We start from the raw sequence: 26,007 nt of genomic DNA on the forward strand, positions 1-26,007 counted from the left end.
GTGGAGGCTGCAGTGCTTCCGACTGGAAGAACGTGAGGAGAGTGGTGAGAACAGCAGAAGGGATCATCGAGGCTCCTCCTCCCTCCATCAAGGACATTTCATCTCAGCGCTGCATGTCCCGTAACATCATCAGAGACCCCTCACCCCCCCCCATGGACTATTCTCCCTGCTGCCCTCTGGGAAGAGGTTCCACAGCATCCGCTGCAGGTCCACCAGGTTCTGCAGAAGCTTTTTCCCTGCTGCCATCAGACTGTTGAACTGCTGAACTATAACCCATAAACTCTGCACAACATTCACACATTTGCACATTCTGCATCGTTGCATCTCCATCTAGCATCACAAATGCTGCCGAACTCTTAGTTTTTAAATGCATTCTTGCATAAATGCCCTTTGCACAATCTAATTCTGTACATACAAATGGTTTTTAAATAATACTCACCTGTACACTGTGACTTTCTCCTGCATTATCTACATTTAAATTGTTTACTTTTAAATCACTGCTGCACCTTATACTGTAATTTAATTTTGCTGTAATTTTCAAGCTGTATGCAACATGTTGTTCTGTACCCACTCTGTGCATACACAATTACAAATAAAGTTGTCTAAGTCTAAATAAAGTTCTGGGAACCACTGGACCTCAGTAGTTCTCTTCAGCAGCAAGCCTCAGAGTCTAAGCTGTTCTAGGCTCAGAGGTTCTCTAGAGAACATCCAGCATCATGGAGACCCAGGAACCCAGCAGGTCAGGGAGGAGGTTCTGGTCCAGTTTACAGCAGGTCAGGTTCTACAGAACCTCCCAGAGCTCTGATCATCATGTGGACCTGGAGAGAGGATGGACCACCTGCAGACCTACCAGGACATGGACGTCCACCTGGACTGACAGGCTGGACCAGGAGAGCATTGATCAGAGAAGCAGGAGGACCATGGTGGCTCTGGAGGAGCTGCAGAGACCAGCAGCTCAGGTGGAGGTTAACCAGGAGGACCATGGTGGCTCTGGAGGAGCTGCAGAGACCAGCAGCTCAGGTGGAGGTTAACCAGGAGGACCATGGTGGCTCTGGAGGAGCTGCAGAGACCAGCAGCTCAGGTGGAGGTTAACCAGGAGGACCATGGTGGCTCTGGAGGAGCTGCAGAGACCAGCAGCTCAGGTGGAGGTTAACCAGGAGGACCATGGTGGCTCTGGAGGAGCTGCAGAGACCAGCAGCTCAGGAGGAAGATTGTCCACAGAGTAAATATTAAGTTCTGCACAACTTTGTAATGGTTTATCACATAAAGTCCTAATAAAACACATTTGCAGTGAGGTGAAATTTATCAGGGGGTTGAATACTTCTCTAAGTAGCTGGATGTGAATACTTCGTGCCTAGAGGGGAGAGGTGGCCCAGAGTTAGACCAGCACGCCTGCGTCCTCAGAAGGCTGCAAGTGGCCGGTTTGAACCCTGCAGACCGCCGCCATGAGTCCTTGAGCAAGACCCTCAGCCCCCGCTGCTCACTGGGCGCCGCCCTCCGCCGCCTGAGGGCCGGGCTCAATGCAGAAGACACGTTTCATTGGTATGGACAACTGCAATGACAACATTCCTTCTTCTTTGAGTTTTCAGAGACGTCCCAAAAGAAGGAAAGGTTTGTGTGTCCGTCTGGATTAAAGTGGGTCGGCTGTTGGGTCAGAACATCCAGGACCATCGGCAGCAGATGTGAACAGCTGGGTTTAAAGAGAAAAAGCTGCACAGAAAGGTTTACTATAGGCAACTGCACACACAGCGACACTCAGTACACACAACGGTTTATTATTCACTACATGCACGGTAAAAATCACCATAAAATCCAGTTTAAACAGAGTTTACAGACTGAGAAAAGGACCTGAGGTAGAAAACCAGCTGAAGGTGTTCAAGTTTCATCCACAACAGCGAACGCTCGCCGTTAACAGTCATTAGCTTGTAAAGCAGCAGAGGAAATAAATCAGCAAAAAAAAAAATCATTTCATCGTAAAAATCACAAGTTGCTCTTTTTTGACCAATGTTCTGATTTGTCCGTTTAGACTAAATAAAACACTAAAGGGTTTTCCTAACATCAGGCAGGGTTCTACATCAGGCAGGGTTCTACATCAGGATGGGTTCTAGATCAGGCTGGGTTCTACATCAGGCAGGGTTCTAGATCAGGTAGGGTTCTAGATCAGGTAGGGTTCTAGATCAGGCAGGGTTCTAGATCAGGCGGGGTTCTACATCAGGCAGGGTTCTACATCAGGCAGGGTTCTACATCAGACAGGGTTCTAGAGTGGTTCTAGATTCAGCTTCAGACTAATTAAGGGCCAATCAAACTGTCCACACGGCTTCAGAGCTCGTTAGACTCCCAGCTCAGTGTGGACCTTTGAAGAACCGGTTCCTGAATGGACCCAAGTGCTGTAGGAGGACGACTCAAGAGCTTTATTAAGAAAACATTGCAGAGAAGCTGATTATATGATCCATAATAATAATAATAATAATAATAATAATAATCAGAGACACACAGGAGCTGCTGCTGAACATCACAGCTCTGGCTCTGTGTCAGTTCTGGACTGTCAGGTTCTGACTCTTGCATCCTCAGAACCAGAACCAGCAGCCGGGTTTGAAACGCTGTAGCAGATCCTCAGAGCTTAAAATGAAACATCAGGAGAACATGGCTCGGTTCTGTAGTGTTCCTATCAGGGTCATGAAACTGGAAGTGCTCTGTCGGATCGGACCAACGCACAAAAGCCCGATGGGGGTAAGAGGAAAGGTGAAAGTATTAGTTTGGTCTGCAGACCTCCATGGGGCCCAAACGGGCTCAGGTATGGATCAGTCTGCAGAAGAAGAGCAGCAGCTGGGCCTTTCAGGAGGAATCCGCTTTGTAATGTCTGTAAACGTTTCCTGATTAAACTTTCCCACAATTAAAGCACTAAAACATCACTTTGTTCAGATTTTCACAAACTAATCATCAATAACAGAGAACGTCTTCTAAAAACGAGGGGCAGCTACGGTTGTTGTTTCTGCAGAGCAGCGGACCTGAAGTGTGAACTCACAGCCAGAGTTTTCACAGCGACCAGCCGCCGCCTGCAGCCCAGCCAGAGGTGGGAGCTGCAGGCGGCGGCTGGAGGACCAGCTGCTGCAGGTCTGAGCCGCTTCCTTCCCTTCAAACACCAACATCAACGTGAGGATTAAACTCCACCGAGGTGGAGAACACTTTCTATCTGCATGTGGAGACGGGTCTGAGCAACTAGTCAAAGTCCTCCTCCAGCTCACTGAATCCCTCGCTGTGCAGAGTCTTCCCTGTTAACTCCATCATGGCCTGAACTTCTGGATCCACGTTCAGGACGCTCTTCTTCCCCTCCTCTTCCTCGGCCTGAAACAGCAAACAGACGGTCAGAGGCGCTGAAAAGGAAACAGATGGAAATGTAAAGCAGCGGAGGCGTAGCTGGGTTCTCTGTGTCTATGATGGGCCTGAATATTACGGTCCAGATCAGTTCAGACTGCATCCTCCTCAGGACGCATGTGGAGAACCAGCTGACGGCGCTCCCTCAGAGCCATCCACTCAGCCAGGAGCTGAGACCAGGGGCCGCATGCATGGAGCCGCCCTGCGGCGTTTAACCCACAACCCAGGATGTATCCAAACAAACGTTCTTTGAAAATAAGCAGCAGCAACACAAACGTCTTCAATAGACAACAACAAACCAAACGGTACTAAAACTCAGGTCAGTTTCTCTGGAGGCGCTGAGTTGATTCATCAGTCGGAGCTTATCTGGTTGAGACTGAATCTCATTTTATACAACATGACCTCCAAAAACGATGGAAGTACCTGAATCAGGTGGAAATCTTCCCGTTTCTGCCACATCTAGACGAGCATCAGGTGGGAGCTGAGGAGCATTAATGCAGGTCAATCATCTAAGCAGCGGATCCGACCCGCTTTGGGCCGTACTGTTTGGGTAAAAATTACAACTGAGCTGAACTCGCCGTTGTTACCGGGTTACAGACCCGCATGAAGAACCCTGGAGGGGCCTGCTCTGATTGCCACGTTCTGACTAGCTCATAGCCGCATGGACGCTGCTCTCCCCTGGAGTTCACCCTCTCTACTTCCACTGCTTCCATCTGGACGCCCAGAGTGAATTGAAGGGACACAGAGACGCCGACAGGTTTGGCAGAGAAATAAAGAGGAAGAGTTAAAAGGTTTATATGGAATGATTTACTTAATGTGTTTTCACCGTGTTTTTAAAACCTGTGGAGCTTACAGGGTAGCTCCCGCTAGCATTCATCGAACCAGGTCATTGCTAACGTAATTCAAGTGTGTTTTTACGGTTATAACAAAGGTTATCTCCACAGGGGTTTTATACATTGATGGGATATTGATGTTTGTGTTATCTGGTCCACTCATTTTGACTAAAATACAGCCGGAGCATTTTAAAGTTAGCGGCGAATGTCCACTAGCATAATGCTATTAGCTTCCGGCTAACTTCTGCTCTTCCCGGACACGCGACTACGATTCGTTTCAAACATAAAGTTTGTTTCGTTTTGCTCCACCATCGTTCAATAGTGCTATGAGCGTTATTACCGCATTAATATGGAATATTAATGTTGATTTAAAGGTTTTTTATATAACTTTAGGATTAGCTGATTTAGCGACCGGTCGCTACAGCGACCCCTAGCCTCCCAGAGGAATAATGGCATTAAGCAGCACAACAAGTACCTCAGCCGGCTGGGGTGGGTTCCCCACAGCCCACACCTCCACCGAGTCCAGGGTGAAGTTCTCGTCTGCAGAGAGCTGAGGGCTGCCGTAGGTGGTGCACCTGGGCCGTGCACGGCTGTGGCCTCGGCCGAAGTCACAGTCGAGCCACAAACCGAAGTAGTCATGTTGGCCCCCCATGCCCTGAGGAGACCAGAGGAGAAATACCATGAAGTCAATGTGGAGCGAAGGAGCCAGGGCTGCCGTTTCACCAGTAGATCTGTTAAAGGGTCTTATTAAACCAAGACCATCACAAATCATCTAAAAGTTCTGTAGAATTACTGCTTAGGGGGACAAATAAGTCAAATGGCTCAAAAAGCTGCACCTCTGATCCCATTTCAGGATTCTTCAGTTCACACCCGCCATCAGCCTTAGTGGTTCTGGTCTAAATCAGAAACCACAGAGGTTATCCTAAAGTTCTGGAGCGGCCCGGCCGTCCTGACCTGAGCCTGAGATGGAGGGAGCTAGCGATGAGAGAAATCATCAGAACCCCTGCAGAGAGCTGCTAGCAGCTAGCTGAGCGGCTTTGCTGCAAACATTCTTCATTTATCACTCATTATTTTCATCATATTATTTGACCAAATGTAAATAAAAACAGCTAAATATCCCCAAACTGATCCTCCTCCTACATTATTTCATGCTTTGCTATAGACCGGTCTCAGACAGAGGTCAGGCAGGCTCCCAGGAGCAAGGCAGCAGGAACGTGCTGCACGTGTTCTCCACCTGCATTAATGGCATCTTCGTTTCTAGCGTTGGATCTGACGGCTCACCTGTAGCCTGACCCATGTGGGGACGGGCAGGAAGGGGGGGAAAGTGCTACCAAGTGCAGATGTGGGCCGCCGACAGACAGAGTCCAACCAACAACCAAAAACTGCTTCTACGTAAACAGCTGCTTCCCCAAACTGTTAGCTTTCTGTTGCCCAAACCTATGCAGCCGTCTCTGGAGCCTCTCCACAACGTTTGCTGGTTGTGGTGCTGAGGCTGGATTGTCATGTAATCACAGTGAGGCGCATGAAGCAGCACAGATCTGCTGCTCTGAGCCGCTGGCTCTCACCAGTCCGTTGGGCATTGTCTGCTGGTGCTGGTTGAGGTACATGAAGTGCTCGTTGTATCCTGTGGCTGTGTAGACTCTCAGCGTGGGGAACACAGAGAACAGGAAGCATCTGGAGTCACCTGCAAACAGACAAATATACAAATGACACAGATCTGGCAGAAACATGAGGTTACAGTCCACAGCACCAGGCTGCTTCCTCTGCGTCATCCTATCTGCCGTCAGCCTGCAGCTGCTGAAGGAACCACATGAAGAGTTACCAGCAGAGACCCTGGAACCAGGCTGCTGCCTCTGCACCCCCCCCCCCCCCTAACAACAACACAGCCATGATGTTCCACATACCGTAAATCTGCACAAATGACTCTAATACGACATCAGAATGCGACAAATAGATTCTAGGTTCATATATTCACGCTGGTGCGGGTCATTTTATTTCAGCTGTGTTGTTTTTTTATTCCCCTATATTTGACATTATTTTTATTTTAAATGCATAAATATTAAAATATATTTCTGTTGTAGAGGAACTTCAGAAACACGTTTTATAATTTAAAGAGCAAATATTTCTGATATAAATGTTACTATTCTACTAATGCTAAGTTCATCACGTAACCGGTGGGTTGCTAGTTTGAATCCCACATTGGTGGTCTCAGTCCACCTCACCCTCCTTGCCTGCTGGGGGAGGGCAGAGGGCCGGCGGTTCTGTCAGTCCACCCAGGGCAGCTGGGCAACCGTGTAGCTCACCACCGTCAGAACCAGAACCAGAACCCTGAACTGGACCGGACTCCCAGTCCTGATGCTGTTTACAGGACGGGTCAGAGCAGAATCTACCTGCTGAGGTCTCCTGGCCTGCAGGGGGCGCTGCTGCAGACCTTTACCTCTGAGGAGGCATCAACCATCTTCTCTGCTTCTCTGGTTGATTTAAACTGAATTAAGAATTTAGTCCCTAGATTAAACTAAGAACTGTCTGCGGTGTCGGTTCTATGTTTGGGTTTAGAGAACGAGACACGACTTTGTTTTTTTCAGAGGAAGGTTGATAATAATGTTGCTAGAACTTCAGCTATAACAGGAACCTTCCAAGTTCTAGTCTAACTTTAGTGGTTGAGAGGCAGAGAAGCTCAGCTGGAGGCGGTTCCTCTCACCCTGGAACTGAGGCTTCATCTCCCAGGCTTGTGATGCGAAGCCCCCAAACACGTGACCCTTCGTGTCCTTGATGAGCAGCACGGTGGGACCATGGTGCATCAGACCCGACGCCATCTTGGTGAAGCTCTCCCCGTGCAGATGTGTGGAGAACACCAGCCTCCAGGGGGCGCTGTAGCTGTCTGGTAACTGGGGAGACATGAAAGCAGCAAAGCAGTTGATGAGTTGTTCCCAATTAGTTTGGACTTTTAATTGAAGGTTCTGAGCCGCCGAGCGGTTCTGTTAAACTATGTTTTAGCAGCCGGCGTTGATGAAGACAATTTCCCTCGTCTTCAGCTCTTCCTCACAGCCTGCAGAGAAATTAAATATTTAAACAACTTTCATTTTGATCCTGGTTGATCCCCGGCTGAAAAAAGCAGGACATGGACGTCCACCTGGACTGACAGGCTGGACCAGGAGAGCATTGATGGTGGCTCTGGAGGCGCTGCAGAGATCCACGGCTCAGGTGGATCAAAGCAGTTTTACCTGTTAGAATGTCCGAGTCAAAGTCCAGACTTTAGTCTAACAGAGAATCTGTGGCGAGACTGAAGTTCTGAGATGTTCTCCATCTAATCTGACTGAGCTTGAGATGTTCTGCAGCCCATAATTGTCCTTCCTCTACCTGCACATAAAAACTCCTGAAGGTGGAGGTTAGATGGAGAAGCATGAGGAGAAACATCAGGGGTGTGAATACTTCTGAACGTGATACTACAGGAGCAGAAGCTCCACAAGCTGCTTTAAATAAAATATTAATGTTAGTGCAGCCGCACATTCATATTTAGTCTACAAACCAGAACCAGAACTCCTGGTGATCCAGATTCAATTAAATGTTTCAGTAGTGCTGCTGCCTTGCAGCAAAAAGGTTCTGGGTTCAAATCCAACCCTGGGTCTTTCTGCATGGAGATGCATGCTCCCTGTGCATCTCCGGGTACTCCGGCTTCCTCCCAGTCCAAAAACCTGACTGTTAGGTTACCTGGCTTCTCTAAATTCTCCCTAGGTGTGAATGGTTGTCTGTCTCTGTGTTGCCCTGCGACAGACTGGCGACCTGTCCAGGTGAACCCCGCCTCTCACCTGGTGAACGCTGGAGATACCAGCACCCCCCGCGACCCCATGAGGGATTAAGCGGGTCAGAAAATGGATGGGTTGAATTTTATTTATATATATATATTTATATAGCCCCAATTCATGACACACATCCCATCATCTCAAGGTTCTTTCCAAAGTCAGCTTCCATCAGATCCTCCAGGTTGGTGAGAAAGTTTCCTCTCTAAGGAAACCCAGCAGGTTGCATCAAGTCTCTCCAAGCAGCATTCACTCCTCCTGAAAGAGCGTAGAGCCACAGTGGACAGTCGTCTGCATTGTTGATGGCTTTGCAGCAATCCCTCATACTGAGCATGCATGAAGCGACAGTGGAGAGGAAAACTCCCCTTTAACAGGGAGGAGAACCTCCAGCAGAACCAGAACCAGGCTCAGTGTGAACACTCATCTGCCTCCACCCACTGGGGCTTAGAGAAGACAGAGCAGAGACACAGAAAGCTCAGAAGCTCACATTGACCCAGGAGTACTTTCTATGTTAGAGAAGACAGAGCAGAGACACAGAAAGCTCAGAAGCTCACATTGACCCAGGAGTACTTTCTATGTTAGAGAAGACAGAGCAGAGACACAGAAAGCACAGAAGCTCACATTGACCCAGGAGTACTTTCTATGTTAGAGAAGACAGAGCAGAGACACAGAAAGCACAGAAGCTCACATTGACCCAGGAGTACTTTCTATGTTAGAGAAGACAGAGCAGAGACACAGAAAGCTCAGAAGCTCTCATCCACCCAGGAGTACTTTCTATGTTAGAGAAGACAGAGCAGAGACACAGAAAGCTCAGAAGCTCACATTGACCCAGGAGTACTTTCTATGTTAGAGAAGACAGAGCAGAGACACAGAAAGCTCAGAAGCTCACATTGACCCAGGAGTACTTTCTATGTTAGACAAGACAGAGCAGAGACACAGAAAGCTCAGAAGCTCACATTGACCCAGGAGTACTTTCTATGTTAGAGAAGACAGAGCAGAGACACAGAAAGCTCAGAAGCTCACATTGACCCAGGAGTACTTTCTATGGTAGAGAAGACAGAGCATAGACACAGAAAGCACAGAAGCTCACATTGACCCAGGAGTACTTTCTATGTTAGAGAAGACAGAGCAGAGACACAGAAAGCTCAGAAGCTCACATTGACCCAGGAGTACTTTCTATGTTAGAGAAGACAGAGCAGAGACACAGAAAGCACAGAAGCTCACATTGACCCAGGAGTACTTTCTATGTTAGAGAAGACAGAGCAGAGACACAGAAAGCACAGAAGCTCACATTGACCCAGGAGTACTTTCTATGTTAGAGAAGACAGAGCAGAGACACAGAAAGCTCAGAAGCTCTCATCCACCCAGGAGTACTTTCTATGTTAGAGAAGACAGAGCAGAGACACAGAAAGCTCAGAAGCTCACATTGACCCAGGAGTACTTTCTATGTTAGAGAAGACAGAGCAGAGACACAGAAAGCTCAGAAGCTCACATTGACCCAGGAGTACTTTCTATGTTAGAGAAGACAGAGCAGAGACACAGAAAGCTCAGAAGCTCACATTGACCCAGGAGTACTTTCTATGTTAGAGAAGACAGAGCAGAGACACAGAAAGCTCAGAAGCTCACATTGACCCAGGAGTACTTTCTATGGTAGAGAAGACAGAGCATAGACACAGAAAGCACAGAAGCTCACATTGACCCAGGAGTACTTTCTATGGTAGAGAAGACAGAGCATAGACACAGAAAGCACAGAAGCTCACATTGACCCAGGAGTACTTTCTATGTTAGAGAAGACAGAGCAGAGACACAGAAAGCACAGAAGCTCACATTGACCCAGGAGTACTTTCTATGTTAGAGAAGACAGAGCAGAGACACAGAAAGCTCAGAAGCTCACATTGACCCAGGAGTACTTTCTATGTTAGAGAAGACAGAGCAGAGACACAGAAAGCACAGAAGCTCACATTGACCCAGGAGTACTTTCTATGTTAGAGAAGACAGAGCAGAGACACAGAAAGCACAGAAGCTCACATTGACCCAGGAGTACTTTCTATGTTAGAGAAGACAGAGCAGAGACACAGAAAGCTCAGAAGCTCTCATCCACCCAGGAGTACTTTCTATGTTAGAGAAGACAGAGCAGAGACACAGAAAGCTCAGAAGCTCACATTGACCCAGGAGTACTTTCTATGTTAGAGAAGACAGAGCAGAGACACAGAAAGCTCAGAAGCTCACATTGACCCAGGAGTACTTTCTATGTTAGAGAAGACAGAGCAGAGACACAGAAAGCTCAGAAGCTCACATTGACCCAGGAGTACTTTCTATGTTAGAGAAGACAGAGCAGAGACACAGAAAGCACAGAAGCTCACATTGACCCAGGAGTACTTTCTATGTTAGAGAAGACAGAGCAGAGACACAGAAAGCACAGAAGCTCACATTGACCCAGGAGTACTTTCTATGTTAGAGAAGACAGAGCAGAGACACAGAAAGCTCAGAAGCTCTCATCCACCCAGGAGTACTTTCTATGTTAGAGAAGACAGAGCAGAGACACAGAAAGCTCAGAAGCTCACATTGACCCAGGAGTACTTTCTATGTTAGAGAAGACAGAGCAGAGACACAGAAAGCTCAGAAGCTCACATTGACCCAGGAGTACTTTCTATGTTAGAGAAGACAGAGCAGAGACACAGAAAGCTCAGAAGCTCACATTGACCCAGGAGTACTTTCTATGTTAGAGAAGACAGAGCAGAGACACAGAAAGCTCAGAAGCTCACATTGACCCAGGAGTACTTTCTATGGTAGAGAAGACAGAGCATAGACACAGAAAGCACAGAAGCTCACATTGACCCAGGAGTACTTTCTATGTTAGAGAAGACAGAGCAGAGACACAGAAAGCTCAGAAGCTCACATTGACCCAGGAGTACTTTCTATGTCATATGATCTGTAAAAAGCACGGATACTTCCAGCTTAATGAGTGCTTGGGTTCTGGTAAACCCAAACCAAACGGATCCAGAGCCCCTGACCTGTGGTGCCAGGAACATGAGGGTGGGAAGGTCCAGCAGACACTTCAGGTCCTTCCAGTGGGTGTCCTTGCATGGAGGCAGCAGAGTCGGCGCCGTCCACGAATTCAGCGACACGTTGAGGCCCTCGGCCACCAGGATCTCCAGGTACTGCGACACCTGGGGGACCCTGAAGATCCATTCCTCCACACAGGAAACGTCACAGGTGCCTTGCTCTGAGGACACAAGGCAGCACCGGTTACAGGCTCTAAAACTGAGAAGATGCTGAAAAGGGTCAACATTGTTTCTCCCTCGCGTCAGAAAGTAACACTGGTGGATTATGTAGATCCATCACGCCTAGAGTGAAACATTCCTGCTTGATTTCTGGTCATTCTGATGATTCTGGCTCAGAAATTTAGAATGCTGCATGAGATAAAAAAAAAGGTCATTTTTAACCTCTAAATGGTTAAATACTGCCTCCAGCGCCATGGGGACGCCTGCTGACGGCACAGCAGCCCCGACACTGACGGCCCCAGAGGAGGGAGCCCCAAAGCTCTGAAGGTCAGAAGGTCAGAAGGTCTGAAGCTCTGAAGGTCAGCAGGTCTGAAGGCCTGAAGGTCAGCAGGTCAGCAGGTCCCTGCCTGAGGCTGCGCCGGGAAAGTTGAGTGGAAGGAAAACCTGCAACAAGGAGACCTGCAGCCGAGAGGACTCAGCTTCCCCAGGAGTGGACTGGATCAGCACACCAAGAACCACTCTGCTACAAGCTTCCTACCCGGGCTGAGGAGAACCAGAACCGGACTGTTGCTCAGTGTCCAAAGTCACCAGGACCCGGAGTCAGAATCCACACTGGTTGAAGTCCAGAGTGAAGTGACCTGCTGGTTCTGGTCCACTGACCATGGTGGTAATGTGCTTGATTGGGCAACAAATGGGCCGGACCAGAACCAGGCAGAGTACTGCCCAGAGAAAGACGAGAGACACCAGAACCATCAATGCAGAGTTCTGATGATCCAGAACACCTGAGCAGAACCAAAGGCTGACCTCCTCCTGCATTGATGCAGGAGCAGGTCAGACCCAGACCTGGTACCGAGTCCTGGCAGTTCTGTTTGAAACCTCCTTCTTATCGATCCTGACTTCTGAGATGTGACTTTGGGTTTTTGTTGCTCTGCAGCCAGAATGACCAGAATCACAGAACCGGTTCCGGTCTGACCCGAGGCAGCGGTTCTGCAGCGGTTCTGCAGCGGTTCTGCAGCGGTTCCGTCTGACAGCCGGAGGCTCACCTGAAGCTCTGAGCTCAGAGCACAGCTGCTCTGCCAGGAGTCGGACCCCCAGCGCCGTGTCGCCCATCTGGCCGGGCTCCCAGCCCCGCAGGCGCCCCCTGCTGGTCAGGATCTGCACTACAGCGCAGATCAGCTCCTGCAGGAACTGTGGAGAGAAGCAGAACCGTGAATCTGGGTCGACCCACACACCCACGCTTCAACAGGTTGCGTGTTCAACGCCCCCTCCGCTCACCGCCGACACCTGCTCGCAGGTCACCACGCCAGGCACTCCCGCTGCATTGTGGGACATGACCACGACGAGTGGCGCCCGCTCCTCTGCGGTCCCTCGCAGGGTGTCTGCCAGGAACACAAGCAGCCGTTCCCGGTCCACTCCTGAGGCGGCGCCGGTCGTCTCGGTCGACCCGGGGTCTGCCGGAGCCGCCTGGGCCGGGTCGATGCTGCACATGCACCCATAGATCCTCCTCACCATGGAGTCTGACGCCAGGTCCCCCATGGAGGCCTGCCAGAGAGGAACATCAGACACACGCTGTCCCTGAGGAGAAGCACGTTTCCTCCCAGAGAACCTCCACCGTCTCCCACCAGGGAGGTCCTGCAGGAGCTCTTCCTCCATCATGGAGCAGCGCCTCCTCTAGAGGAGTACCAGGTCCGGTCTGGCCCAGCAGAGCCGGTGTGTGGCGCCGCTGGCAGAGCATCTAATAATCTATACTAGATTATTACAACATCACACTGATGGATCTTCTCAGCATACATACGACTAGTTGATTAAAGGATGCTGTAATGAAATCCAACACAAAGGGAGGATGAAGCAGCTGAGGATCATTTTAAATAAATAACCTTTAATATGTTGCACCAGGCAGGGACAGATAGTAAAAAATATGAATAACTACCAGGATTTCTATAGAAAGTTAAATCCTCCATCAGAGGAGATAAAACCCTCCAAAGTACATTTGACTCCACAACTGATCATGTTTTAGCTGTTAATGTTCTTTGTTTTACACTATTTAAATGCAGTCCCTGTCCATTAGGGGGCGTCCTGTCAGAAAAACCCTAATAAGCACATAAATGTTTTTATTTCATCAACAAAGACTCTTTATCTGCTAAAGATCTGTGGATTTTAGCCTTTTTGCTGCTCTGCTCTACAGCTGCACAGTTATTCCAAAAAGTAAAAAACAGAACAGCTGGACTAACTGGACCAGTTAGCGGTCCGATCCGAGTCACAGAGGATCCAGTTCCACGGTTCCCCTCGTAACAATGGTGCGGGGGGGGGGGGGGGGGGGGGGGGGGGACCAGAAAGGAACCAAGCGTGTGTAGCCTTCTTTCAGCCAGCTGACCGGACCGCAGCAGCGCAGCATTACTAGCACTGGGGGGGGATCGATGCTGCTTTGGGACCAGAACACTTTGGGTTAGGTCGGTACGCTGGAAGCCCGGCCCGTTCGGACCTCATGGTATCTGCTGCAGGGACAGAACCTGAGCAGAACCTTCTGCACCACTGACCTGCAGCGCCTCCAGCTTCACGCTCTTCTCTGCTCCGGTGCTGGTCCCAGAACCGCCCTGCAGTCTGTCAAAAACGCCGTCAATCACGGTCCGCTCCTCGGGCCGAAAACGGGCCATTCGCTTCTGCACCATCGCGCTATCGCTGTTACCCATGATGCTTTGCAGTCTGCTCCTAAGAACCAAGCAAAGACATTAGATCCAGAGTTACCGTGCGTCTCCTCAGTGGTTTCATCAAAGCGTGATGAGACCTCCGGTGCTGCAGCGCCGCACTTTCCTGCTTTCTACCTGCTTACCGGCAGGAACCGTCTGCCACACCTCTGGAAGCTGCAGACCTGAAGGTGCAGGTTCTGAGACACAGCAGGTCTCCACAGCCCGTTCTGGAGAGGTTCTGAGCGAGCTGCTCGGTGAGCGGCGGCCCTGGTCTGCCAGCGCTGCAGCAGATCTCAGGTCTGCTGGGACTGCAGCTGAGGGCCAGTTCAGCTCAGGAGGCGTTTTCTCACCTGAATGTTCTCTTGTCTTTCCCACTGTGAGGAGTAGCTGCCAGGAGCAACAGGCCTCAGTAATAAAACTGGTTTGTTCTGTTTCCATCCAGCGGCCCTTTGTGAGGGGGGGGGGGGGGGGGGGGGGGGGGGGGGGGTCATGTGACAGCATTGCATCACAGCCCAGACTGCAAAGTCAGCACTTGGTCGTTTTCACAGTGTCCAAGGAATGAAAAGCAGCGAGTTGGTCTGGACCAGGGGTCACCACCATGTGGGGCCCCCAGGGGTCACCACCATGTGGGGCCCCCAGGGGTCACCACCATGTGGGGCCCCCAGGGGTCACCACCATGTGGGGCCCCCAGGGGTCACCACCATGTGGGGCCCCCAGGGGTCACCACCATGTGGGGCCCCCAGGCCTCTTCTAACACCAGCACAACCCTCCAGTGAGCTGCATCTAAAATGTTGTTTTAGTCTGTTCCTCTACTTTTGTAATCACACTTACATTTATTTAGATTTAAAATGAAAATATCTTTCATAAAAAGAATTGCAAATATGTTTATTGGTGACTCTTTAGTCCAAAGGTCAGTCCTGGCAGCCTGCCATGGGACACGGTCCCCATCAAGAAGCTCAGTTTGAAAACGGTTGGTGACCCCTGGACTAGACTATAAACTGCATTCAAGCATTCAGTCAGCAGTTTCCAGTCCATACAAAATCTGGCCATCACAGAAGCGGAAATTATATATATATATATATATATATATATATATATATATATATATATATATATATATGTATGTATGAATGAAACCTTTGGCTCAATAAATCCATTCATTGACCGTTAAACGCCTGATAAAAAGCCTTTTGATGTTGGTTCATAAGGAGCTTTTTAAATCTGTGTTTCTGTGCATATTAACTGCAGTGGCTCCTGGGGCCACACTCTGCAGGGGCCACTGTCTGTAGGGACCACTGTCTGCAGGGGCCACTATCTGCAGGGGTCACACTCTGCAGGGGCCACTGTCTGTAGGGACCACTGTCTGCAGGGGCCACACTCTGCAGGGGCCACTGTCTGTAGGGACCACTGTCTGCAGGGGCCACTGTCTGTAGGGACCACTGTCTGCAGGGGCCACTATCTGCAGGGGTCACACTCTGCAGGGGCCACTATCTGCAGGGACCACTGTCTGCAGGGGCCACTATCTGCAGGGGTCACACTCTGCAGGGGCCACTGTCTGTAGGGACCACTGTCTGCAGGGGCCACACTCTGCAGGGGCCACTGTCTGTAGGGACCACTGTCTGCAGGGGCCACTGTCTGTAGGGACCACTGTCTGCAGGGGCCACTATCTGCAGGGGTCACACTCTGCAGGGGCCACTATCTGCAGGGGCCACTGTCTGCAGGGACCACTGTCTGCAGGGACCACTGTCTGTAGGGGCCACTGTCTGTAGGGACCACTGTCTGCAGGGACCACTGTCTGTAGGGACCACTGTCTGCAGGGGCCACTATCTGCAGGGGTCACACTCTGCAGGGGCCACTATCTGCAGGGACCACTGTCTGCAGGGGCCACTATCTGCAGGGGTCACACTCTGCAGGGGCCACTGTCTGTAGGGACCACTGTCTGCAGGGGCCACACTCTGCAGGGGCCACTGTCTGTAGGGACCACTGTCTGCAGGGGCCACTGTCTGTAGGGACCACTGTCTGCAGGGGCCACTATCTGCAGGGGTCACACTCTGCAGGGGCCACTATCTGCAGGGGCCACTGTCTGCAGGGACCACTGTCTGCAGGGACCACTGTCTGTAGGGGCCACTGTCTGTAGGGACCACTGTCTGCAGGGACCACTGTCTGTAGGGACCACTGTCTGCAGGGGCCACTATCTGCAGGGGTCACACTCTGCAGGGGCCACTATCTGCAGGGACCACTGTCTGCAGGGGTCACTGTCTGCAGGTACCACTGTCTGCAGGGACCACACTCTGCAGGGACCACTGTCTGCAGGGACCACTGTCTGTAGGGGCCACTGTCTGCAGGGGCCACTGTCTGCAGGGACCACTATCTGTAGGGGCCACTGTCTGCAGGGGCCACTGTCAGATGGTCACATGACTCGTCACACGGTCCTGTTTACCATCCGCAGCGTCCAGCCCTGCAGCAGCAGGCCGTCAGTTTTATCTTCGCCTTCTTTCATCGACATGAAAACAGTTTTCAACAGATATTACTTGATATTATTTAGTGGCTGCCAGCCGTGTGTGTGAGCCCAGGCTGCGCGCGCATCCACGCCTCCATTGTCCGTTGATGGCGGAGCTGGAGCCAACGGAGCCCAGCTGAGCCCCGGGTCGGTTACCCCCCCCCCCTCCAGGGGGGGGACCGGCCCGCCATGCAGGGCTGAAAATGGGCCAAGTGAGATAAATAAGGGCGCCAGAGTCGCTCACCTGGTTCAGGGCTGCAGATCCTCAGCTTTGCAGATCCTGCATGAAGGTGGAGGCCGTTGGTGGAGCTGGGCCAGCTGACAGCAGCAGCAGCCAATCACAGGACGCCGTCTTTCACCTTCTTTGCTCTGATTGGGCCGTGGTGTTGGGGGCGGGGTCAGCAGGACTCCTCCTCCACTGTGCTACGTTCACAAACACCCGTTGTTTGGTTACATGCTGCCAAAAATGGGTCATCCGCAGATTCACCAAAGAGGTTTTTACTCATTTCTTTATTTTGTTATTTACAGTGAGAGAAAATATAATTTTTATTTTCATGTCTGCCTTCCTGATGACGTAGAGGCAGGAAATGTGCAGCTTCACCTGCAGAGCATCAGATCCTGGCTGCAGCTCTGCTCAGGGACTCTGGTCACTTTTATCCTTCTATTAAGAGTCATTTTTACAATAAATGACACCGAAGAGCCAGAATGCATAGAACCTTTAAAGAGACACATTGCTAAACATAGAATAACCCACGCTGGCCACAAATCATGAAGCTTTGCACATAAAAAGTAACCACATCAGAGCCATTAACACATATTCTTTATTTTGCTCTCATCTAGAATGTTCTTTTATTGATAACCAGAAGAATAACTCTGACCTTTTGGTAACTGTATTTACTGCATGTTTACATTTTTTACTAACAATGCTTGTCACTTTATTCTGTTTCTATCAAATGTTTTAACCTGCTCACTAACCCATGACTCTTGCATTGTCGTTTTTATCATTTTACTAAACCCTTTGTTACGGATGCTTGTGCTTAAAAATAACTGCTGCTCCTCTTGACTAATTTTACTTGTATTATTGTTTGTTTTTTGCTGTTCTAACATGTTGCTTTGAGTCCTGTTTAATCAGTTGTTTGTAATATTTTATGCTTTTTTATGGTGCCGCTGTAACACTGGCAAACAGGACTACAGATGAAAACTAGCCTTTGGCTAACTCTACAGGTGTATAATCATCAATATGCACTGTCCTGGTAAGTAAAATAAAAGAAATGTGTTAATGAAACAGAAAACTGCTTCAAACATTGATTAAAACAACAACACTCAGAGTTCTTGTGCCATTATTCTAACTTCTCTGCACAGAAAGGCCAGCAGCAGCATGAATGAGATGCATGGCCTGCCTTCCACCAGGAGATGGAGACCAGGAGCCGCGCAGGGAGGCAGAACCAGCAGCAGAACCTGCAGCTGAAGAATGCCTTTTATGGGCATGAAGCTCTGAACTGGGTGTGTTGCTCTGCAGCAGCTCTGTCTCAGGACAGGAGGCCCTGGCTGCTGGTTGTGACGCGCTGCCATCTGCCCACATCCAGCAGGCAGGACGGCTGGAGGGCCTGACATCAGCGGCCGCTAAAACTGCAGCACTTCCTGCTCAGAAGTCTGAGAGAATCCATAAAGGTGTTCCTCAGGGTCTCACCTGTCTGCCTCGTGTTCCCATGACGTGCTGAGGTTGCATTTTAATGCCAGGTGAGGATTAGGCTTTTGTTTCATTTAACAATAAAGTTGATCCTTTACATGGTCCACCCACCTCCACCTGCTACCTGCTTCCGTCTTGAAGCAGGCCTTGCTACGCCCTGCCTAGCTCTCTCTGCCTCTCCCTGGTGGTCTGGCAACAGCAGCCTGAGGATCTGACAGCAGGACTGTTGCAATGCCTGTTTCACCTGGAAGAGCAGAGCAGTTTGAACAAGAACCGCATTCCTCCTCCTCACTTGTGCAAACCGCCGTGCAGAAAGAAGCAGCAGTTCTGGAGGTGGGCTGCACATCTGGACCTGCGCTGCCTCAGGTCCAGATGTTTGCTGGGACAGTCTCAGCCTTCTTGGCTGTTGTTGTTCTTCCCACATCCTGCTGGGCATTATGGGATATTCCCTCAATAATCATAACTGCTGGAACACTGAGATTAAAGATTAATAAGGAAAGTAAACTTAGATCTATAATCATTTTCATGCTAGGTGTGTCTCCACAGCCTCCAAACCTAAAAATAGGACTGGATCGTGACTTTCAGTCTAAATTTAGTCTTTCTGACTAAAACACAGGAGCTCTGATCCAGGAGGACTTTCTGCAGAGAGCTAGAGGCAGGAACATCTATGGACTGTGTCCCAAACAGCTTTCCATAATATTCTCCTCAGGTGCCCTGCATCTCCACCTGAGAGAGACCTTTGCAGGAAGGATCTGCCATGAATCAATCTCACTACAAGCTGTTTGTTCACTGAAGGAACTGATATGGCTGCTTCTGTCTGAAACAGAAGACGGAGCTCTGAGCATTTAGCCTGAAAGCAGCACACCTTGCAGGTACTTCCCCCTAGCTCCCTCCACAGCTCCTCCCCCACAGCAGACACCGCCCGGCTGCTCCAGTTATTACCTGTCCTCAGGGCCGCTTTCTTTTCTCCACCCTAGACATTTGCCTATGTCGCCCCTGTGAGGAGACGGACCTGCCTGTCTGTGTAATTCAGCCGGAGCCGCTCCAAAATCAGCAGTTCTAAAGCAGGTTGCAGCCCACCGGCACAGCGGGAAGGGTTAGCCCTGTGGGGGGGGGCAGGGCCAGACACTCCGGTTCTAACGTCCAAACATCTCGTTGTTGGTTTAACATGAAGAGTTTGGAGGTAATCCTTCCTTTATGTTTGCACCAAGCAGCTCCACAGCATGATGTTGCCACCGCCGTGTTCTACAGTTTGAGTTTCTCTGTCTTCTCTGACCCCCAGTGGGACGAGGCAGATCATCCTCTATCACAATATAACATAGAAAGTACTCCTGGGTCAATGTGAGCTTCTGAGCTTTCTGTGTCTCTGCTCTGTCTTCTCTAACATAGAAAGTACTCCTGGGTCAATGTGAGCTTCTGTGCTTTCTGTGTCTCTGCTCTGTCTTCTCTAACATAGAAAGTACTCCTGGGTCAATGTGAGCTTCTGTGCTTTCTGTGTCTCTGCTCTGTCTTCTCTAACATAGAAAGTACTCCTGGGTCAATGTGAGCTTCTGAGCTTTCTGTGTCTCTGCTCTGTCTTCTCTAACATAGAAAGTACTCCTGGGTCAATGTGAGCTTCTGTGCTTTCTGTGTCTCTGCTCTGTCTTCTCTAACATAGAAAGTACTCCTGGGTCAATGTGAGCTTCTGTGCTTTCTGTGTCTCTGCTCTGTCTTCTCTAACATAGAAAGTACTCCTGGGTCAATGTGAGCTTCTGTGCTTTCTGTGTCTCTGCTCTGTCTTCTCTAACATAGAAAGTACTCCTGGGTCAATGTGAGCTTCTGAGCTTTCTGTGTCTCTGCTCTGTCTTCTCTAACATAGAAAGTACTCCTGGGTCAATGTGAGCTTCTGAGCTTTCTGTGTCTCTGCTCTGTCTTCTCTAAGCCCCAGTGGGTGGAGGCAGATGAGCGTTCACACTGAGCCTGGTTCTGGTTCTGCTGGAGGTTCTCCTCCCTGTTAAAGGGGAGTTTTCCTCTCCACTGTCGCTCCATGCTTGATACTCCATCATCGTCCAGGTCATGGAAGGCCAGATCCTTGGTGGCTCCTGGTCCTTCGTGAAGATCCTGATGCTAATGAAGTATTAAACGTCCAGAAGTGATGTGAGATTCATGTCTGTGATGGATGTAAACTTCCAGCAGCACCAACATCCTCGTCTCCTCATTCCGTCTGTTCCCTGTTTTCTGTCCCTAAGGCTGTCAGATATCACTGCAGGCGGGCCATTAAGACCAAAGACGCCGCTGGTTTAGAACAAGTGGACGTCCTCACAGTCCAAACAGGAGGCGGGCCTACAGGCATCAAACAGAGGGATAACTGTGAGTCAGATGCAGATCCTCTGCAGGGCAGGTTAGAGTCAGACTGAACGTCAGCAAAACGTCTGACGATGTTTCTCTCCTCCAGGTTTGATGGTTATAAATGCAGCAACTCTTCAGTATCCCGTTCATCTCCTTCCAACAACAGGTTTTAATGTAGTTTATTATGATTCTACATGGCAGACCAACACAAAATAGAAAATAATTCAGGAGTGGGTCAGAACTCCCTAGAACCTCCTCTGGCTGCGGGTCTCCAGACTGACGTTTCTGCTCATTCTTCTTTGTGAACCAGCTGGAGAACATCTGGGATCTCCGTTCTCACAGCATGATACGGCCACCTCCGTGTCTCCCTGTAGGGACGGGCTGTGGGGGATGAGTGCTGCTAGCTTTCCTTCATAAGGTGCAACATGCGGCCCAAACACCTCCGTTCTGGTCTCCTCTGACCAGATCGCATTCTTCCACCTGTTTGCTCTGTCTTCTATATGGCTTCTTCTGGATTTCTTCTCACCTGCGTGACTAGTTGTCATTCCCTGATTCTAGAGTCCCGTGGTCCTGGTAGCTTCTCTGTTCTGGTTCCTCTGAGGCCAGAAACAGAACATCTGCATTTGAGCTCAGATTCAGGTCCACACAGCTGTTTGCTGATTCATGACCTGCTCAGGGGATTCTCTTCAGAGAGTCCAAATGCACACCACACTTTTCAGATATTTCTCTGTAAAAATGTTAAAACCACCATTCATGTTCTGTCCACTTCTCAGTTCTGACCTACTTTGTCCTAAAATCCAGGTACATTGAAGTTTGTGGCTGTAATATTGGTTTGTTGCCTGAAAATTCAGCTAAAACAGGTTTTATTCAACAGAACGACCCCTCAGTAAAGAGCTTCCTATCATGCAGCATTTATTTTATTTGTTCTCCGTGGAGCAGGCAGAGACAGAAGCAGATATCGGAACGTCTAGTGCAGACGGGCCCGGCTCATTTCTGGGCTCTGGCAGCTAAAGTGCTCACCAGCCTGAACTCTTCAGCTGCCAGCAAGTTGGGACTTGAGCAGCGAGTTGTCTTACTTCTTCTTTTCTCTTCCTGTCGCCCTGTGACACGCCGTGGCAGCCCTATATGGTAAAATGCTCGCTGTCGAGTGACTGCACAGGAAATCCATCATTTGAATGTGAAGCTTGAAAAGAAGAAGTTGTGCTCTCTGTCCTCATCGATAAACTGAATCAGTCACCCTCTGCATGAGCGTTTCCAGAGAGGGGATATTATTATTATTATTAACAATTTCTGACTACAGTCTTTGTAGAAAGGACCTTTTTAAGAAGACTTTAGTGTTGTCGTTTTCCAACCTGTGGGAAGCTTTTAGAACAGTTTTTAATTTATTTTCCTGCGGTCTGAGTGTTTTGCATGTGTGCGCCAAAGAATTTGAATGACTCTGGGACTGATTTTTCATATTCTTTGAAGAAAACCTGACCTCTTCCTGTGTCTACATGCACCGCAATGTTTCCCCTCAGACTGCAGCTCAGTTTCATCTTTAAAATGTTACCCTAGATTCTGCATCAAACATCCAAATGCATGCAGCAACACATTTATGCAGAGTCGTAACTCTTCTGGCGGTTAAAGATTCACAGAACTTCCTCATTCTGGGTTTTTCTGTGACAGCAGCAGCCAGCAGATCAGCTGACAGACTGTAAACGCCAGCACATCTTTGCTGTGGTTCTGCAGTCTGCCCGCCGGTTCTCTGCAACCTGCTCAAAGAAGGAAACACTGCAAAGAGATAAGCTTTAGTGTCTTTCTGACAATTCAGGGTGAAGTTTTCAAACTTTACACAGCAGGAAACGAGAAGGCCTGGAATAAGGAACTTCAGACCTGACACAGTTTAGCTTTAACTCTAGTAATGAATAAACCACAACTAACTAACTCTAGGTATCTGCATGTTGGTTGTGGAAGTTTAAAACCTTACTCCGTCAGAACCAGAACCCTGTTCCAGAGTATTTTGAACTTTCTTCTGTCATGCGAACACATATTTCTATATGCCAGTCTCTAACAGAGCCGACCTAACGGACCACAGAGTCCAGCTGAGCAGAAGCGGATCAAACTAGCCTGCTGCTGCATCGAAGGAGCAGAACCGGTTAGCTGAAGGTGTTCAGATGCTGTTTCTCAGATCGTTATCTTTTCTTTATTTGGGTCCAATATTTACCGACAGTGAAATAAAAACCGTGGAGCTCTTGCCGGATTTAAACCTAATTAGGGGTTGGCAGCGCTCAGTGGACCGCTGTGTCCAGGGGGGGGGGTCGCTCTGGGTGGGGTTGCTAGCAGTGGGGGGAGCATTGGTGGGACTGGGTTGTCCTGGACTGGGCTGTGACACAGAACTGCTTTAATTTATCCACTGGAGGGTTTCCAGCATGTTGGATCTGGTTGAGGTTGTCACTGTATCTCAATGGGATTCAAGGCTTTGACTAGACCATTTCAAGACCTTCTTTTTTGGGGGATTGTTGCCCCACTGCAGGGACCCTCGAGGTCCGGTGTCCTGCAACCTTTCCACGTGTCTCTGCTTCAACCTGAGTCTAATAATCTGGTCCTCAGCAGGACTCTGGAGAACTTGACTGCAGACTGCGCAGGTCAAATAAAGGCCAAAAATAAATAAATGTTAGAACAAAGTAGCATTGAAGTCAAGTTCCTGGTTGCAACTTGGTAATTAAAGCTGATAAATCTGATTGAAGATGTTTCGCCTATCATCCAAAAGGCTACTTTAGTCCAGCTGCCTTTTATTTAAAGGGGGACTCACCCCCAAATCCACTTTTTTTGCTAATACACTGTTAACAGTTTATTAGCAAATGTCTTGTAGTACTATTACATGTTCTGGTCAATATTTCATAATTTACTGCACATTTACTGCACATTTGTTTAAATCCTGCTTTTGTGTCTAAAACTGTCTCCTCAGGTTTAACGAGAGTCTTGCATTGAATTGTGAATCAGTAATCCTATTGGCTCAAAAGATACTGTGACATCACCCAGAAAAACTGGCGTCAGTAGGTCTGCCGCTGTGGGGCATAAAAGCGACTCCGTCTCGTATTTTCCTCCACAGGGAGGTGGAATAGTGAGCTTAGTGATTTTTCAATCAATTTTCAGGTTAGTGATATATTAGCTTAGAAGTCGTTAGCATATTTAGCATCTATTTAGATTTTTCTAGTAGTCCAACTCTCTGGTCCACCAGGCTCCGCCTCCTTTAAGATCATTTTTCAAAGATCAGATGTGGGCGGAGTCAAGCTTTAACAATATATCACCAAATGTTAAGGTTTTCTGATTGTGGAGTGGCAGCAAGGCTTTTGTTTGGGTTGTGCTTTAATGAGCAGCGCTGGTTGCATTTAACAGTGCAGCAGCTTTGACAGCGCTGTATGCGACGTGCTGCAGCACCTGGGGGACATCAGCCGAAGCTGCAAGTGCTTAGAAATACAAAGACATGGAAGGTTAGTAACATTTGCTTAGTTGACGTACAGCGAAGTGAGAGATGATCGCAGAACTGCAACACAATGCTAACCAAGTCTCTGCGTCAACAAAGAAACAGCTTAAACAAACTGCAACGACTGTACAAACCTACCGCGCAGCAAATTCAGACTTTATTTATTAATAAAGCACAGCTGCAACAAAGTACTGCACATATGAAAGATGAAGCATTTAAAACGTAAAACAAGGAAAACACTTTCAAATTAATAGAATCAATAAAACAATGAGAGTAAAATCAGAAAGTCTCAGGCTGTGTTGAAAGTCAAAGAAATTAAAAAGTGTTTTTAAAAGAGCTTTAAATGTGGACGATGAAGGGGCTGGTCTGATTATGAGAGGAAGATCATATTGATGGCTGTGGAGCAGCAACGCTACAACCTTTGTCCCCTCAGAGCGTCCTTCAGACCCCAGGAGCCTCCAGGAGCGTCTGCTCGGCTGACCTGAGGCATCAACCAGGGGAGCAAGAGTGGAGCAGCTCAGAGAAGTAAGACGGGGCCACACCGGCTAAACTTTTAAAGACAGCTAACAGAATCTTAAAAGGGACAGGCAGCCAGGGGAGGGGCAGCTTCTGGACCGGCTGGAGACGCTGGCTGACTCCAAGGCGAAGCCCATTAGTCCAGCCGGAATATAAAAAGGCATGAAGTGCTGCTGACTGTCATCAGCGTAACAATGGAAAAAGATTCTGGCTTCCTGAGTATTGCACCAGAGGGAGTAGATGAAGGGAAAAGGCAAGGGGCCTAAGACTGAGCCCTGTGGAGCCCCATGAGACAGAGGAGGACAATCTGCTACTCTAACACACATAGTTTTGTCATAGAACACCTAAACTAGTTTAATGCGATACCACAGATACCCACTTGGTGCTGAAAACAAGATAATAAAATATTGTGGTCCTCTGTATGGAAAGCAGCGGTCAGCTCAAGAAGATCAGAATTATTCACCATTAAAACCTCATATTAAAACAGATTCTGTGTTTTAATACAGATCAACCCTCTAGGATTTGATGGTCATCTAATCCTTCTCTAAATCTTAAAGAAAGGATGCCTTTCTCTAAGATTTTAGAAAATAAAAGGCAGCTGAGAGATGGGCCTAAAACTAACAGTTTGGTTGAGGCCAGAGGTTCCAAGTTAGGCTGGACCACAGCCTGCCAACAAGCTGCTGTTTGCTGCAGAGAGGATGATCTGCCCCAGACTGGGGAAACCCTCCTTAAAGAAGTAAAGGGGGAGGGGGGGGGGCAGGACCACAGGGACAACCTGAGGGCTTGGTGTGGTCGACTACGTCATGCAGCACGGTCAGAGTCAGCGCTTCAGATTTATTTAAACAAGCAAAGAATCCAGCAGGAAGATTCACAAGCCAGGCTCAGATATTTGCTCTCGTGGTAAAAACCTCATCTATAAAAATGCACAGTTCACAGAACATGTTGGAAATGGGGCGTTTTGCACCGGAGCAATTTGCAGAGAGAAACCGCCTCTCTGAAAAGACATCTTTTCTCCCAGAATTTTTTTTTCTAGCATGTCCTGTCTGGCAGTGTGGCGTTAAGAATCTCTGTCTTAATAGCAAAGGGGCCCAAGAGGGACCGACACAGGGGTAGCTCCCTCCTCAATCCCAGGGGAGAGCAGAGCGCCCCACGAAACCCCTAACCGCCACAGTGCCAAAGCCCCCGGGAGCTGTGGTGAAGAGCCAACAGGCTACGCCAGAAACGAGGGGGGGGGGGTGGGGTCCAGCCATGGGCCCAGATACCCGAGGCCCCCGACGGAGAGCCACAGTGCCCAGAGCCCGCAAAGCAGTCGGCTAGAGTGAGCCAGCACACACCGGAGCATCCAGCCCCAGAACCGAGGACCACCATGGCACCAGTGGGTCAAGGTGCCGGCCAGCGGAGGGGAGCCAGATGAGGAGGATGGGCTCCACACCCAGTGGAGACCTGAGATGTCACCGGGGGGGGGGGGGGGGGGGGCAGTTCAAACCCAACCTGACAAAGAGGCACACACAAACCACGTACACATGCACACACTCCTACCCATAAAAAATAAGGGACGCTGTACCAACACTCGCACTAACCAAACACA

At 49.2% G+C, this 26,007-nt stretch overlaps 1 protein-coding gene and 1 long non-coding RNA gene across 4 annotated transcripts; one reads left to right on the forward strand and one right to left on the reverse strand.

Moving 5' to 3' along the window:
• Positions 1-1,754: 1,754 nt before the first annotated feature.
• meak7 (MTOR associated protein, eak-7 homolog) lies at positions 1,755-16,787 on the reverse strand. 2 transcript variants are annotated; one of them, XM_012870386.3, is made up of 9 exons: positions 16,664-16,787; positions 13,770-13,941; positions 12,508-12,774; positions 12,276-12,420; positions 11,023-11,234; positions 6,910-7,096; positions 5,774-5,892; positions 4,684-4,863; positions 1,755-3,345 (listed from the first exon to the last, which is right to left on the reverse strand). In XM_012870386.3, exons 2-9 carry the CDS (start codon positions 13,920-13,922, stop codon positions 3,220-3,222), a joined length of 1,389 nt encoding a protein of 462 aa, XP_012725840.2. In that variant the 5' UTR covers positions 13,923-13,941; positions 16,664-16,787; the 3' UTR covers positions 1,755-3,219. The 2 variants fall into 2 exon arrangements, with proteins under 2 accessions (XP_012725840.2, XP_021176168.2); XM_021320493.2 differs by lacking the exon at positions 12,508-12,774.
• A 40-nt stretch (positions 16,788-16,827) lies between these two features.
• Positions 16,828-22,232, forward strand: LOC110369022. Of its 2 annotated transcripts, XR_004927804.1 has the most exons (5): positions 16,828-16,913; positions 16,998-17,065; positions 17,606-17,672; positions 17,782-18,159; positions 20,338-22,232. It is a non-coding gene; the product is annotated as an uncharacterized LOC110369022 (long non-coding RNA). The 2 variants fall into 2 exon arrangements; XR_004927803.1 differs by lacking the exon at positions 16,998-17,065 and having other exon boundaries at positions 16,850-16,913.
• The last annotated feature ends 3,775 nt before the right edge of the window (positions 22,233-26,007 follow it).

The sequence above is a fragment of the Fundulus heteroclitus genome, chromosome 2, assembly GCF_011125445.2.
Source record: "Fundulus heteroclitus isolate FHET01 chromosome 2, MU-UCD_Fhet_4.1, whole genome shotgun sequence".
Lineage (NCBI taxonomy): Eukaryota > Metazoa > Chordata > Actinopteri > Cyprinodontiformes > Fundulidae > Fundulus > Fundulus heteroclitus.